Here is an 18,158-nt window from a genome sequence, read left to right as displayed (position 1 = left end):
TAACTGACTCTTGCATTTTTGGTCCAAACCAAAATTTCGGAAAATTACACCCACACGCACACTCACACACACACACACACACACACACACACACACACACACACACACACACACACACACACACACACACACACACACACACACACACACACACACACACACACACACAACTTACGTGGCCGATAGAAGAAACATTTAAAACCATTTATTTTACCACGGGAAGCATAATTTGCGTACAGAGAATAAGGGTAACATATATGTCAGTCTACATCGCGACACAAGCGCGGAAGAGATCAAAATTTTTTCCTTCAGGGATTTTATTGTAAGATTTTGATAGGAATTTCTATGACACGTGTTGATTTAGAATTTCTATGACACGTGTGGGTGTGCATGAATCTTTTGGATAATTAATTACATTTCTAAGGAATAAGAGAATTGATTCTCCACTGCAATGGGTAAATTAAAATCCAACACTAACTGAGTATAGTAAAGTTAAAATTCATTTTAATTTATTCGAGAGATTAGAAAATAATCAGTAATTAGAATCAGAAAATCCGTTTCTATGAACTGCAATAATAATTGAAAGTAATCCATTTAAACAGAAAAATTACGACACTTAAATTGTATTTTCTCTATAACAAAACTACAAAAGCTTAATGGGTAAAAAGTTACTGTTTTCTCAAAACGAATCTAATCTGACCGAAACCAGACACCAAATGTTTTGTTTCTGCCGAAAAAAGTAAGAATAATTAGATAGTTAACTAACAATAACCAGAAAAAGGAATTTGAATTAAATGGCAACAATTTAGTTAAGAACCAATTAGTGGAAAATAATTTCTTATAAGTTTTCTTTTTAATCAATTACTAGGATTACTATTTAAAGGTTATTTGAAAGCACACTTGTGGAATTAAAGATTACAACAAAATCGGGACTTAGAATGAAAAGATAGAAAATAAATATAAATAATTGAAACTCTTTTGCTTCTTGAATGAAAGTTTGCGTTTATATTATTTACTATCATACGCAATATATAACCAGCAGGAGTGGTCGTCCCAAAACTTTCTCGCACAATTGCTCTGTATGAATTATGCTAAAGTGTTCTTTGAAATGCTTATGACTTTGGTGTCGAATCACTGAGATGCTATTAATACAGAAATATCAGAAAATCGAACGTGTATTTTGGAAACTGCTTTTATTACGGCCTGCGGTGGCTTCGAGGTAATCTCTCAGCCTCCGAGCCGGAAGGGTCCAAATTCGAGACCCGATTCTACCGAAGAATCGTTGTGCAAACCGATCTGGTGTACGTTAAATCCATCACGTCTCAATGTCTTTCCGCTGGTATGGTGTGGAAGCTTGGAAAAGTGGATGACATTTCAGGTGACATCCTCTTTATCTGACCATGGGTCAAAACTATGAGATCTTTTTCAAAACAGCTCTAGGATTGCTCTAAAAAGGAGCGTTAATATAACGAATCCAAATTGTGATCGATTAAAATCAAATTAACTACAACTGTAGCTCAAAAACACAAACACATACTAAGTTTCATATATTAAAATTATTACGTTTATGAGTTATCGTGTATGCATGTTTGTGAATTTGCAGATTGATAGATCAAATCATTTGGTGCCAATTCACCACCATTTTAGGTTGTGAATCCGTGTACCAAATTTAGCCCTATAGCTTTCTGCGTTTAGCTGCTGTTGGTGTGTTAACTTATATTAAAACAATTGGAGAAATACACTTCTGAATGGATTCATCTATGATTTGCTAGAAATCGATAAATTTGGAAATCAAATAAGTAAAGACTAAATACCAAGTTTCATTCAGCTAGCTCAATACATTTTTGATTTACTAAAAGACAGACAAAAAACCAGACAGGGAGATCGAATGACAAAAATGAGCTTTTTCAGTGTCAAGGTGTTCAGAAACCTGGAGATACATTAAAATTGCGATTTCGAATTTTTCGCCGATTGTTATATTTTATTTTTATATAGTTTATTTAGGAGGAAGTAAAAAAGAAACCTTTACATCAATAAAAAATTCATCGCAAAGTGTTGATAAATCTGAGTAAAAATTTCCTCTAACGGGAAAAAAAAACCCATGCTTGGAATTATATGTGTTGATGTTTCGGCAAACGAGATTTCTTTAAAAGCTTAAAAAGTAATTATATAAAAGTTAATATAATAATATCTTTGAATAAATATTGTCCATCCCTTGCAAAATTAGAATATCTGCCCGGCTTTAATCGTCATAGCTTAACTAAAGAAAGTTGTTCCAGAAAAATTCATGCGTAACGGCATATTATATTTATATATATCTGCAATACACTTTAGGTGTGAATATATATTAAAATTTAAAATTTTGTAATAGGATTTTTTCTACCTGTAAGGTTTACTGTCACTGACATCAAAATAGGATTGAAGCAAATGATGATGCCCTAACAGAAAAATAATGTAATATTGGAAACAAAATAAAAAAAAGGCTGAAAGAATATATTGGGCATAACCTTCAATGCTGACAGTGAAGAGAAAATAGAATGAATCGACATACATTTTATTTATTCATGTCTAAGTAAACTCACCCAACAAAATTTCCGTCACCTTATGCATAGGAAAACGTCCTCGCAGATTTGACTGATGCCAAAACAAAAGTTAAGACCTGCAAATCCCGTAATGACGCAATTAAACGAACCGGGGTTATATTTTAAACTACGAAAGTACGCCCAGCCTTACAGACGGAGTTAGACGATTATATATATATATATATATATATATATATATATATATATATATATATATATATATATATATATATATATATATATATATATAATGTTACGAATGTGTGAGGCGGCTTCCCAGCATAGTGGGTTCCATAGGAGATCCCAGAGCTTGGCGACAAACTTGGTGACCATTTGGCGACGAATTTGGCGACTTTGGCGCCAAAATAGATTTTTCCCGAAACTTCGAGAATTTTCCCGGTCCGTCCAGTAGGAACGGAGATACGCCTTGAACGTTCCTGATTGGTTGAGAGGAGCCCCGCCTCCTGAGACCTATAAAAGGAAGCACCGCAGCTGCAGAGCAGCGGCGAATTGAGGAGAAGTCGGAAGCGACAGAGCAGAGTAGTGGTGAACCAGTCGTGAATTGGAGTTGTGGACCAGTGGAGTCGAAGAGTAGTCGGAAGCGACGGCGAAGAACTCGTCTTCCAGGGACTAGCGGAGCAGCAATGGAGTAGAGCTGCTGTGTATACTGTTGTATGCTGCACGTCTCGGCTGAAGATAATCGTCTTCTGTGCTGTATATAGTTGTCGTCTTTGAGCTGTCCTGTGTGTCTTAGTGTAAATAAACATCGTTGTTTTATTTTCTACTGCCGCCTGGTGATTGAGTGTTCTCCACACCATATAACTCCCACTATCCAAACGAACCCCCGGAAATTTTTGTAACAATATATATATATATATATATATATATATATATATATATATATATATATATATATTTCTTTCCAAATAAAAGAAATCTTTCTCTCTGTCCATTGTCCATTCATTCATGTGTATGTGAATATAAAAACTCAATAATAAAAGAAGCTAATGAGATAAAATTTGATATACGTTTTAAATATGAGTTTAATCAGATTGATGATCACATATCAAATCAAATCAATAATTGATGATTTCATCTCATGAAAATCAATAACTGATATGATCTCATCTCATGAAAACAAGAAGATAAGAAGTGAAATCAGATCTCAAACCCATGAAAAGGTGCTAAGTCAAATTTTTTTTTTTCTCAAAGGCTACTAAAGTGCTTCAAGTTTCCTGTAAATAGCAGAAGAAGGAACATATCCCCTCTTTCGCGAGTCTTCATGAACTTGAATACTATGCTAAGATTTGTAGGAATAATCACCATAATTTTATAACCAAATCTCTTTACTTGAAACATGTAATGACATAAAAAAAAATATCCAACTGTCAATGGAAAAAAAATTACATTTCTTTCTTATAAACTTGCAAATTCAAGATCTAATTTATAATTATGAATTACAAAATTTGAACTTCAGTGTTAATGTGCTGTGATTTATGACACTTTACAAGTCAACTGATAGTTAGCTGTCAGCGATTTAAGCAAAGTGAGCGTCCCTTGGTTCTTCAGTAGCGCCAACTAGGACCAAGAGAACGACTTAGCTACTTCATGCGTTACATTCGCCTGCATAACGCCATTTTACAGGGGGGGGCACATTCACACACCTCACAGATAGAAGAACAGCCATGCCCAAAATGGAACTCGAACCCGGGACGCCCTCAATGTTACTAACAAGTATTTATGAATTATGGCGATCTCCTGATGCATAACTTTCATCTTTTTGAGTTCCAGTACAAGGATATGATTGTACAAAATCAAATTAATAAGCTATTTACTGATCACAACTCTTACCTCTTTGTGTAAGGCTTTCGGGCGTTGCCAACGTACTCGTTCTTATAATTTTAGGTTCACTTCTACCCTTGGAGTTATAGGCATACACTATTATCACGAAACTGGTTCCTGGTGTCAGATCATATACTGTGAAAACTGGCGTTGGATTGGTCATATTGTTCAGCATGACGACATGGTCAGCGTCGTAAGTCTCCAGAATGAAACTCTGTTGTAGGCCGCCGTCGTAAGCTTCTTGGCATTTGATCATCAGTGATTCTTCCGTGTGGTTGCTGACGCTACAGTTCTGGACAGGATCAGGAGGTCCTGAAAAATGAAGAAGGAATTGATCAATGAAATAGTTTTATGGCACATTTTCTACATGCAAAGAATGCTGTTTTAAAGCACATTTCAGAATGAAGTGTAATTTCACATTTTATTTTCATAGACTTTATGGCTTTCTAAAGAGTGGTAAACAGCGGCAGATAAAAAAGTGATAACCAAAGCAAGTAAGAAAAGCTACAATTAGATCATTATATAAAGAATTAAATTTTAATTTTCGTAAAGCTTTTCATACTTTCCGATGGATCCTTTCGCTAAAAAAAGTGAAAAGAAAAGTAAAAAAAAAAGATAATAACTATTTGCTATGATGAGAAATTTATAGAAAAAACAAGAGATTAATTTAATATTAATAGTTCCGCTTCTTCTTCTTCTTTTTTATATTTTTTATATTTTTTTTTATTTATGAGCAGAATTTAATAAAAAATCATTTTGATCTACAAAATACTATTTGATGAACAAGTAATTAAAGATAAATTTGAACAATTATTTGACAACAATCGATTCATCATTGATAAAATTTCAGTTTCTTATTTATTTTCACATTCTGGAGTAATTTAAAATATTCCGTACTAAAATAGAATCGCAAGAAAGAAACGTTTCATTGGCAACGCTTTCGAAGAACCTTGTATAGTGTCAATTTTGCAAGAAATAACACAGTTTTGTTAAACGTGATTTCTGTATGTGTCATTAAATAATTCGTATATCAGTTGCCTCATTAATCCCCAAAATAAATCCAATGGGGATAGATCAGGAGAAAGAGATGGCCAACATGTCTCCAAGCAATCGATTAGATTGGAATTAGACTTTTTGACCTATAGCAATTAAACTTGGTACATACATACTTTAGAAGTTGGGAATCCGCACCAAAGTGTCATTTTTTAAAATATCGATTAGAGTTTTAATTAAAAATGAAACAAAAGTTTCGGTACTTTTCCTCGATAACTGTCAAATATTATTACAGTACGAAAATGACGTGGACTTCATCTTAAAATTCAAAATATTATTTCTTCACTGAAATCTATTTTTTTTTTTTTTTTGTGCTAGAATTTATTTTTAAATTTTAAATTAATTTTTTTAAAGAATATTATTAAAATATCTTCTAACAATATATTTCACTCAATATTATAAAATTAGAGAGAAAAAAAACATTTTATGCTAGTATGAAAAAGTAAGGAAATTAATACACACTGAATAGGACGGTGTAAAGCTTCTAAAACAGTAGGATTGACATGAATCTCAAAGTTTGAAGCTCACAAATGTTTAGCCGAAGAAGGCATAAATAGAAAGTCACATAAAATAAATAATTTTAAAATTTTAGCGACCTTAAATCCCAGCAAACCTGCTGGTTGTCAAAGCGACTAGTACTTAATACTAATAGGGACGAAATGCCCATGTGTATAGTCTGAATATAAAAAAAAATGAGTTTTCCTTGCTTTCTTGAGGTTCCAAATGTTATTCAACGGAGTGAAGTGAGAATAACACTTTTATAAATGAGTATGCCAGGAAGTTAGGGGAAGACCACATGACATGATGACAAAGATTAAAAACAAATATTATTTCCGAATAAGCACACATGTGCTGAATATAAGTGAAAAATTTATATCATGTTGGATATACGTGATAAATTTATATCAAACTAGATATAAGTGATAAATTTATATCATGCTGGATATATGTGATAAATTTATATCCTACTGGATATACGTGATAAATTTGTATCATGCTGGATACACGTGATACATTTATATCATGCTGGATATACTGGATAAATTTATATCATGTTGGATATACGTGATAAATATATATCATGTTGGATATACGTGATAAATTTACATCATGCTGGGTATACGTGATAAATTTATATCATTCTGGATATAAGTGATAAAGTTGTGTCGTTCTGGATATACGTGATAAATTTATATCATGCTGGATAAACGTTATAAATTTATATCATGCTGGATAAACTTGATAAATTTATATCTTGCTGGATAAACGTTATAAATTTATATCATGCTGGATAAACTTGATAAATTTATATCATTCTGGATATAAGTGATAAAGTTGTGTCGTTCTGGATATACGTGATAAATTTATATCATGCTGGATATAAGTGATAAATTTATATTATGCTGGATATACGTGATAAATTTATATCATTCTGGATGTAAGTGAAAAATTTATATCATGCTGAATATACTTGATAAATTTATATCATGTTGGATATACGTGATAAATATATATCATGTTGGATATACGTGATAAATTTACGTCATGCTGGGTATACGTGATAAATTTATACATGCTGGATATAAGTGATAAATTTATATCATGCTGGATATAAGTGATAAATTTATATCATGCTGGATATACGTACATTTTTCTTCAAAGAACCATACAAGGAGTAATAAATTATATTTTTATATGAATTTCGTCGGCTAAAAATAAAAGAATCATCTGAATTTCCATGAATCAGGGGAGAGTATCTTAATTTAATACTTCTGCCGATTACAATTTTTACTTCTATGATTAAATTTACATATAAATGCGACACATGCCATCAAACTACCCGAGAAGTATCTAGTTATGCTGCATATTAATAGCTTCCCTATCAGCTCCAGAAAGACATTGCGTTCGAAAAACTCTTTGACCTTTTCTCCATCCATTTCAAAACGTCAAAATATCTATTTTTGGTTGAATATTTCTATTTGAATGATTTTCAGTTCTTATTTCAGAAGATGCAAAAAAAAAAGTATTTGGGTTTAATATGGAGTGATTTTTTTTATAAATATGTTGTTATATGTTATATATTCAAAAGCTAGATTTTATAAAGGTTAACGTATCGTACTAGTTGTTGTGTTAGCAAGAAACATTTTGAATAAAAGGTTTTACTTATTATTTTCTCATATATGAAGTATACAAAGAAAATATATTGTTAATCGAGAAAAATTCGAATGCGAGAATTCAAAGAAGTTTCACGCTTTACGTGTTCTTGAGTCTTAAAAACGCAGCTTAAGAATATCCCCATAAACCATCTATATTTCTATATAATACAGGGTGATTCAAAAGTCCGTTAACATTTAAAAATTCAATAATTCACGAAGTAATGTAGGCAGATAGGTAAAAATCTGCACACATGCTTGAAATGACAAGGAGTTTTTTGAAACCATTATATATACAGGGTGTCTCAAAAACATTGACCGCGGCTTTTAATACTGAAATATTGATCGTAGACATTTACTGTAAATTACAAAGTTGCCTAAAAAAAGGTGCAAATTGCTGTGAAATCAATTAAAGTTTTCAGTGGATTAAACTTTAAAAAATACAAAATTTCATTTTTTATACGGGCCCAGTACAAAAAATTCTCATTGAGTAAAATGTGCCGTATGCTCTAATAAGATCATGTACGAAATTTCAGCACTTTATTACAAAAAGTTCTCAAAGATATGAAACTACAAAAATGTTGACTTAAACCACTTTTCGATGTCTAGAGTTATGAGTTCCCAAGGAGAAAAATCCATGTCGGATATTCGTGCTTTATGGGTCGTACACATATTAACAAAGAAAGCAATGATTGAATAAATAAATAATAATTTTACTCTTTATTGGTTCAAAAGTATTAAAAATGGGAATAAATAATGACTTAAAGGAAAAATTACTTTAATGAAAGATTACACAAGGAAAGATTACTTTAATGAAAGATTACACAAGAAACGATTACTTTTAATGAAAGATTACATAAGATTTTTTACAAGTTCACGAACTGTGCTATTTTTAAGTTATATGATGTAATTCAGGATATAAAATCTTAAAGTATTTTTCAGGAAGCATGGTTGTTAACATTTTTATTTAAAACTAAAGATATGAAGCATATTTAATTTTCTTATGATGCATTCCTGCGTCGCGTCATTTGCACTGAAGCTGTAAACATTCGTATTTTAATTTGCTATGGATCCTTTTCAAAATTTATTTTAACATATCTTTGAGAATTTTCATGATAAAATTCTGAAATTTTGTACAGGAACTTACTAGAGGATGGGGCACATTTTGCTCATTTGGAAATTTTTACGGGGTCCGTATAAAAATTTAAATTTTGTATTGCTTTAAAGTTTAATCCCTTGAAAGTTTTAATCGATTTCATAACATTTTGCATCTTTTTTTACGCAATTTTGTAATTTACAGTATATATCTACGATCAATATTTAAGGAATAAAAGCCGCTGTCAAGGATTTTAAGACACCCTGTATATAATTATATATATATAAAGAGTGTGCAAGAAACAGGGTAAGATGACGATTGTTTTTCTAAAGTGTTGCGGAACGACGAAGTCCATTTCACACTCCAAGGTTCTGTCAACGCCCTAAACTATAGAATTTGGGCCACCAAAATACTCCTAAAACTGTCGTGGTAATCCTATTACATGACTTTAGTTATGAAGTTATCTGAAGTTTCATGCTGCCGCGATCATCCAACCTCGTTAGGGATACTAAAAGATAACATCCGGTGACAATTTCTAGCCATAACTACAGATATGCTGTATAGTGTTGTTCACAACATGGTTCTTCGACTACAGATATTGTACACGAATGACGGTCGACATGTTGAGTATTTTCTATAAAGAACATAGCCTTTGCTAAAAGCCTATTGTTATGCTGGTTATTGCTTCTGTTATCATATGAAGAGCCATCTGTTGGCCGTTTTTTGCACTTTTTTTGTTTCAATAAATCTTTATGTCATTTCAAGTATGTGTTTCAATTTTTACCTCTCTGCCTACATTATTCGGTAAATTAATGAATTTTCAAAATGTTAAAGGATTTTTGAATCACCTGTATATGGATTTAGGGCTTATAAATTTTACAATTTTTAACTGAATTGTAATGAACGTAATTAAACATAGATAGGACCTGACCAACACACACACACACACACACACACACACACACACACACACACACACACACACACACACACACACACACACACACACACACACACACACACACACACACACACACACACACGCACACACGCACGCACACACGCACACACAATTTATAATGATAACTTTTCGATACCTCCCCTTTCTCTTTCGCTTTGATTCCCGCTTTCTTCTTTGTGCTTCTTCGGGTATAACTTCCCACGACTCCCTGCCCTTTATTTTATGCCAGCGTATTTCGAGGCTTCACCCCCCCCCCAAATAAACAAAACCGTCATTTTCCTACATGGTAATATCATCATTCAAAGAATTTTTCCATTAGAAATATATGTCAATATTTAGCAATATAGAAATAGCTATTGGACTACAGTAAGATTGGACATCCTGTATATTCATTTTTTCAATCTTTTGCGCTTTCACTCACTCCTGGTATCACTTTGCGCTTTCTTCTCACTCCTGGTATATCTATTTATACATCTATAACTCTAAGAACACTGTAATAACCTAATCCAATCACTATTACACCATGCCACTATCGCCCATACTGAGCGCCTCCGCTTTTCCAGTGGTAGGAGTGTGTGCACTGCCAGCCAGTTCATTTAACCTGGTAGCTCGAATTTCACGCACATTCAATTACAAACCGGTAACCTCTCCAGAAATTGAATGCGCGTCAGCATCTAGCTGCAGTAAATCAATACGCTAAATGAATAGATACATAGCGGAAATGTCATAAATCAAGCTACGATTCTGATTAAAACTGTACGGGATTGTTACGCTTGCACGGGATGGGGCGCTATTTGCGCGCGTTTAGTAACAGGAGCTTGCGTACGGACCTACTGGGGCATTAATATTGCGCCAAGAAGTGATTATTCGATACTATATTGATTAAGATGCATTTGATTGCGATAGGGATGGGATAAATTAAAACTGAATTTGTGTGACTGCGGGGGTGGTATGATCAATGATTCTTAACTTTTGGTGATGATATTTTGTGAATGTTTGGTGATGAATAAGTTATATTAATTATTTATACCTAGTCGCCATTGGCGACCAGATGGTTGGCCAGGAATGCTGGTTATAAATTCATACTCAAGATTCCATCAAATTGTCAGACAGTAAAGTCGAGTAATTTTAATTGTCTTAAATATTTTCATTGTGTTCTTGAACCTTCCTAATGGAAACTAGTCCCATAACATCATAGCTCTATTAAAAGAGTCTCCTTGTGACATTCTCTCATATTCTTATTCCACACACACAATACGCTATTGAATTGTGGATACGCTATTGAATATACGCTATGAAATTGTGGATCTTGGGAAATAATACTACAAAACTCTTGCATGGTATCAGCAAACAAGAATTAAGAAATATAGACCTTTCAGATGAATTCAACATTTTTGAGGAATTTAACGAGTGAATACGTATCTTGAAAATCAAATTGTCTATCAAATGTAATAAAAATTTTACACGGAACTAAAGCTCATTAAATTCATAACCAAAGTAACATACCGAATTTCATTCATTTAAATTATTCCGTTTACATGTATGAGAAATTACAGATCGATAGACTAGCAAATCTTCCAAGGATTTGATTCAAAATTTTATAAGAGTGAACATTTTAGATACTAAACACGTGTGCCACATTTTATCCTTCTAGTTTCACGCATGTTGGAGTTATAATTAAATAATTTTAACATTTTTAATTCCTCTTTCAGTATGGTAGATTTAACATGTTATGTCGTCTATATACAAGTTAAATACAAGTTGCATTAAAATGCCAAAATATTTAAACATTTAATCAAAACTATAATAAAAATTTGACAAAAATTTGTATTATAGAAGAACATAACTATGCAATTAACATAAAAAAAAATTGACACTTTCGAGTTCAAAGATGCAAACTCTCACTTTATTGTTTAAAACGTGAAATACAAATAAAATTGTTGGATTGTTGGAAAAAACAGCATTGAACAATCAATAGAATTTAATGAAATTTAAACATTACAGAGTTATTGATTGACGTTGTCGAATCGCACACTAATATTTCATTGTCTTGAAATGGATGGTAAATCAAGTTTCACTTTTTATCATTAGTGACCAATTCTTTGAAAATAGATTCAAAGTTCTAAACACTACTTATCTATGGTATGTCTATATGGTGTCTGCATCCTGATATAAAGTACCAGATATGGAACATTTGCATTAATTCAGAAAGGACATCGAAGTAAAATTATAAATTTTACTGTTAGCAAGTCGTTGTTTGAAATACATTCAAAAGTCTAAATGCTATTTATATGCAGCATACCTAGGTGATATCTGAACCCTTCTATAATTGCAAATATGCAATACTATCATTAATTCAGATAGGATCTCCAAGTAAAATTACAAAATTTACTGAGAGCAAGTCGTTGTTTGAAATAGATTCAAAAGTCTAAATGCTATTTATATGGTGATATCTGAACCCTTCTATAATTGCAAATATGGAATACTATCATTAATTCAGATAGGATCTCCAAGTAAAATTACAAAATTTACTGAGAGCAAGTCGTTGTTTGAAATAGATTCAAAAGTCTAAATGCTATTTATGTGTGGCATGCATAGGTGACATCTAAACCCTTCTACAATATGCCAGATATGAAATACTTCCATTAATGCAGAAATGAGCTCCAAGTAAAATTATAAATTTTACTGAGAGCAAGTCGTTGTTTGAAATAGATTCAAAAGTCTAAATGCTATTTATGTGTGGCATGCCTAGGTGACATCTGAACCCTTCTATAATTACAAATATGGAATACTATCATTAATTCAGATAGGATCTCCAAGTAAAATTACAAACTTTACTGAGAGCAGCAAGTCGTTGTTTGAAATAGATTCAAAAGTCTAAATGCTATTTATGTGTGGCATGCCTAGGTGACATCTGAACCCTTCTATAATTACAAATATGGAATACTATCATTAATTCAGATAGGATCTCCAAGTAAAATTACAAACTTTACTGAGAGCAAGTCGTTGTTTGAAATAGATTCAAAAGTCTAAATGCTATTTATGTGTGGCATGCCTAGGTGACATCTGAACCCTTCTATAATTACAAATATGGAATACTATCATTAATTCAGATAGGATCTCCAAGTAAAATTACAAACTTTACTGAGAGCAAGTCGTTGTTTGAAATAGATTCAAAAGTCTAAATGCTATTTATGTGTGGCATGCCTAGGTGACATCTGAACCCTTCTATAATTACAAATATGGAATACTATCATTAATTCAGATAGGATCTCCAAGTAAAATTACAAACTTTACTGAGAGCAGCAAGTCGTTGTTTGAAATAGATTCAAAAGTCTAAATGCTATTTATGTGTGGCATGCCTAGGTGACATCTGAACCCTTCTATAATTACAAATATGGAATACTATCATTAATTCAGATAGGATCTCCAAGTAAAATTACAAACTTTACTGAGAGCAAGTCGTTGTTTGAAATAGATTCAAAAGTCTAAATGCTATTTATGTGTGGCATGCCTAGGTGACATCTGAACCCTTCTATAATTACAAATATGGAATACTATCATTAATTCAGATAGGATCTCCAAGTAAAATTACAAATTTTACTGAGAGCAAGTCGTTGTTTGAAATAGATTCAAAAGTCTAAATGCTATTTATGTGTGGCATGCCTAGGTGACATCTAAACCCTCTACAATATGCCAGATATGAAATACTTCCATTAATTCAGAAAGGAGCTCCAAGTAAAATTACAAATTTTACTGAGAGCAAGTCGTTGTTCGAAATAGATTGAAAAGTCTAAATGCTATTTATGTGCGGCATGCCTAGGTGACATCTGAACCCTTCTATAATTTGCCAAATATGGAATGCTATCATTAATTGAGATAGGATCTCCAAGTAAAATTACAAATTTTACTGTTAGCAAGCCGTTGTTTGACAATAGATTCAAAAGTCTAAATATGATGCCTGTGCAGCATGTCTTGGTGACATCTGAACCTTTCTATAATATGCCAGATATACGATATTTTCATAAATGCAGAGAAAGAAGGCAGATGAAATACCAATTTTTACTTTCATTAATTATTTGATAACAAATTTAAAATGTTTAAATATTATTTTTGTAAATGTCTACGCGGTTTCTAAATGCTGCTGTAATGTGCCAGATGAATGGTATTTACATAAATCCAAAAATTGTAGGTTTTAGGTGAAAAAAATTCCTTTAGTATTTAGACAGCACTCGTTGTTTCAATTAGCAATATTTATTCCGTTTACATTTATCCTACAGAAATAAACTACACCTTACTGTTTTTGTCTATTGCAAATAGAATGAAACTTAGCTAATTCTGAAGTGATTGACAATAATAAAAATTCATTTAGAATTAAAGCTGTTGCCAAAACCCAAATACAAAAATAAACATCAAATTTTAAGATGCATATTGCAGTAAATTATTTTTTTCAAACGTTTTTATTTAAGTTTACATATTTTATATTCATTAAGATTAAAATTGCAAACTATTGTTTACTCACTTCCTGAACATACATAATTTCTAATTTATTTTTTTATAGCTGTGTGTTTTATATCGAAGACTCTGCATTATTTCGATAAGTTCATAATTTACTGGTTAATGAATTAATTCAGTTCCAGATTTCATTCTTTAAATCTTAGATCCGATTAAGATAGAATTTGAGGAAAAAATAATATTAAAGTTTTATAATATTTTTAATAATAAGCAAAAAGTGGAAAAAAAAAGGCTAAAAATATTTTTTTAAAAGAATCTATTCTTGTAAACTAATTAATAAAAGGATTTTAAAACCTGTTTTTTAAACTAATTAATTTCGAAAAATTTTATAGCAAAATATGATAAATATATAAAATGTAGGGAATTTTAATAAATTATGCGATAGTAATAAAAAATAAAATTATATGCAAATTATCAATAATAATAATAATAATTGTATTAATATGTTTTGTTTGTAAATAAGTAATATATAACCTTATAAACACAACAATTGTGTCAAATAACGTTTCAAAATGAATTAATCTTTTTCAAAGCTTTTAAAAAAAGGAATGATTTTTTTTTGGTTTCTATTCTGGTTAAATATATTGCCACAATGGACAAAAAATACGCACGCATCAACTAAATAGATAAAACATTCAGTTTTGTTTTAGAACTAACCAAAATTAAGTTCGAATTGCAGACGATATTTTAACATTTATGCAAAAGTTGCTGAAAGAATAATCACAGAAAATAATTTCCAGCTTAAACCAACCAAATTGTCAACTATACTGCAATAATAAGATATATATCTTGGTTAATAATATACATTCAAAATAAACTGACTAATTTTATAGATTAAGAAGAAATATAGTCACAATAAATTAAGAAAATTGCATCGCATTATTAAATAATTTAAAACAATAGCGTCTGAAATGGATGACTCACACAACAATGCCCACACAGTTAATCTACAAGCAACGACTGAACAATTATCTGATATTTCAAGGCTCCGTGGTTACGAATAACTTGTCCATAATACCCAAACTCCGCTAATGACAGTAAACAAAGTTAATGAGCCACTGACTCAAAATTACTTCATAGATTATTTACATACTACTGCAACTTGATTACTAAAATGTTCCCTTTGAAACCACAAATGCCTGGCAATTTACACTTTTCGTGCTTACTCATTCATTAGGAAATCGACACTAGTTTGAAATAGTAATTGGAACTGCAAAGCATTAGTGTGTGTGGTTCATAGAAGTCAAAGTTAAATATCTGCAAATAGACGATTTCTGATGAGATAGTTAATATTAGAACGGATGATGTGTAGTGTTTGGCTTTGTTTTAAATACTCAATCACAAATGAGTTTTTATTTTCTCGCTTGGAAAGTATACGAAGAGACAGTATTCTAATCATCAAGTAATTTGAAATCAAAATTTGTAGCACTGCCTATTTCACAATAGTGTACAATATTGTGCGATATTATATGATATTAATCAATATTTCACAATATTATACAATATTGTGCGATATTATATATTAATCAATATTTCACAATATTATACAATATTGTGCGATATTATATGATATTAATCAATATTTCACAATATTTTACAATATTTCGAATATTGATCAATGTCATACAATACTATACAATATTTGTGTGCTATTCGGAACATTTTAGATTTCTCTTAGTTCGGAAAACAACTTTTTTAACTTACAACCGATACCTTAGAACACGATACTGTAATGAATCAGCTTCTTCCTGGGTGACCACTGTGACATTCCTTTTTCCCACACTCGACAATGTACATTCCGGGCCATTCTTCATCAACGAAACTCCCACAGTGTTAAGTGCCTCCAGATTGCCAAATGGAAGACCCTCCTTTTAAGTACGGTCATCTGGCCATTTAGTGCTAATCCAGATAAGGAACCACACGTGCGTTTCCCAGGGAAATAAATCGTGTCTTCGAAAGGCGACAGTGTCAAACACTCCAGATGTCCGGCATTTTTCCCATGGTGGAGGGTGAATCATCAATGGACATTTTCCCACGGGCAACGGCAACGGCAACGTCGTGATGTTTCGGAGTTCCGCGATGTGACAAAGTGGTCACGAGCACCTCCACATCATAATTTGGAATAGATACTTTAATTTGTTAGTTTAGGGAAAAGTTAAATTTAATTGAACTAGTTTGGACGAGCGCAATAAAGCTCTAACGTCATGAAATTTGGTATTTAATTCATATTATTATAATTTTTGATACAATTAATTAATTTAAAAATAATATTTAAATTATTTATGGGGTAAAATAGAACTTTAGTGGAATTACGTTGCACGTGCCTTAACTATTGGGGCTTTTTTGGAACTAAACTTTCTGAAGGAAAAATTTCAAGGAATTTCACGCGTGTAGCTCATCGTAGCTATCTGAGGCCAAAACAAATAATTTTGAAAAATTTAATCCACCAGATTGGTAACAGAGTTAATTAATTCTCAGTTTTTTAACTGAGGGGAAATTTACATAGACATTGTCTATTGCAGCTCTAGGTCTTTTCCTAGAGCTGGGTACTGCAGGATCATAAGCAGGTAGATTAAGTAACTTGTTGCGAATCTGGGGCAGTTTTTCGAAGAAATTTATTGATGTTCTTCTAATAAATTCCGAAACAGGTTCAATTTTGAGATCGTCATGTAAGATCTTTCTCCTGATATACCAGGGGGCGTCAACAATCTTCATCAGAGGCCTATTTTGAAAAACTTGCAACCTCTTAATGTTTGTGGCTGATGTCGCCCCCCATATTTGGGAGCCGTACATCATTATTGGTCTTAAAACAGCTTTGTAGAGCAGAAGCTTGAGCCTAATCGATAGCTTACTCCTAGGAGAAATTAAGCTGTTGAGTTTAACACTCGTTCTAGTAGCTTTGGTGAGGGCTGCTTTAATATGACTATTAAAGCTTAATTTTGCGTCTAAAATTAACCCTAAGTATTTGTATTCATTTACAAAGGGGACGGGTTGGCCAAAAATTTGGATAGGGGCTAGGTCAGGCATATTTACTTTTTTAGTAAACAGGAGGCACGCGCATTTACTTGGGTTGACTTTTATTTTCCAGCCGATGAGCCAGCACTGCAAAATGGTCATGTACTGTTGAATGTTTGATATGACTATGTTTGGGTCCCTATGCTGTGTAAGAATGGCGGTATCGTCTGCAAAAATTGCTAAGTGACAATTGCTAGCTCTAGGTAGATCGTTAACATAAATGTTAAAAAGAGTTGGAGAGAGTAAACTTCCTTGCGCACAACCGCTTCGGATTGGTCTGGGGGAAGAAATTACATCGTTAACTCGTACCCGAAAATTACGAGAAAGTAGGTACGAGCGTAAAATTTTGACAAATTGCGCCGAAAATCCAAGTCGCATGCACTTGAATAAAAGCCCTTCGTGCCAAATTTTGTCAAAGGCTTTGGCTACGTCCAGAAAAAGTGCACCTGTGGTTTGGGACTTCTCAAAGCCACTGTGAATCAATTCTGTAACACGAATTAGCTGGTGATTCGTCGACAGGTTTTTACGAAATCCGAATTGCTCGGAAATTAAAATATTTTTGTCGCTGAGAAATTGATTCAGGCGTTTGAGGAGCACAGATTCGTACACTTTGCTCAAGCTACTAAGTAGCGAGATGGGACGGAAATTTTGAGGTAAAGTCAAATCAGAGTTTGGTTTTGGAATAGGGACAACCACAGCTGTTTTCCAGCAGTCGGGAAAATAACACAATTCCATTAATTTATTTATTAAAAAAGTTAAGTATAAAATAAATCTAAAAGGGAGGTTTTTAATCATGCGATTTGTAATTAAATCCAATCCTGGCGATTTATTCGGCTTAAGGTTATTCATGAATTCCATGATTTCAAACGGGCGACCAGAGACGATTCAGGTTGTTCTGAACGGTGATTGGGTAACAGGGAGTCTGAGAGGAAAATAAAAGG

General features: G+C 32.4%; 1 protein-coding gene across 1 annotated transcript in view; it reads right to left on the bottom strand.

Moving 5' to 3' along the window:
* LOC129956719 (hemicentin-1-like) overlaps positions 1-18,158 on the bottom strand; it is a 224,075-nt gene that overhangs the window by 118,186 nt on the left and 87,731 nt on the right. Inside the window, exon 8 of the mRNA XM_056068655.1 lies at positions 4,434-4,736. Within this exon, the coding sequence (XP_055924630.1) occupies positions 4,434-4,736 (303 nt within the window). The remainder of the gene's footprint in view (positions 1-4,433; positions 4,737-18,158) is intronic.

Source organism: Argiope bruennichi, chromosome 11, assembly GCF_947563725.1.
Source record: "Argiope bruennichi chromosome 11, qqArgBrue1.1, whole genome shotgun sequence".
Lineage (NCBI taxonomy): Eukaryota > Metazoa > Arthropoda > Arachnida > Araneae > Araneidae > Argiope > Argiope bruennichi.
The sequence above is the reverse complement of the archived record's forward strand: the minus strand, read 5'-3'. Positions and strand labels throughout refer to the sequence as shown.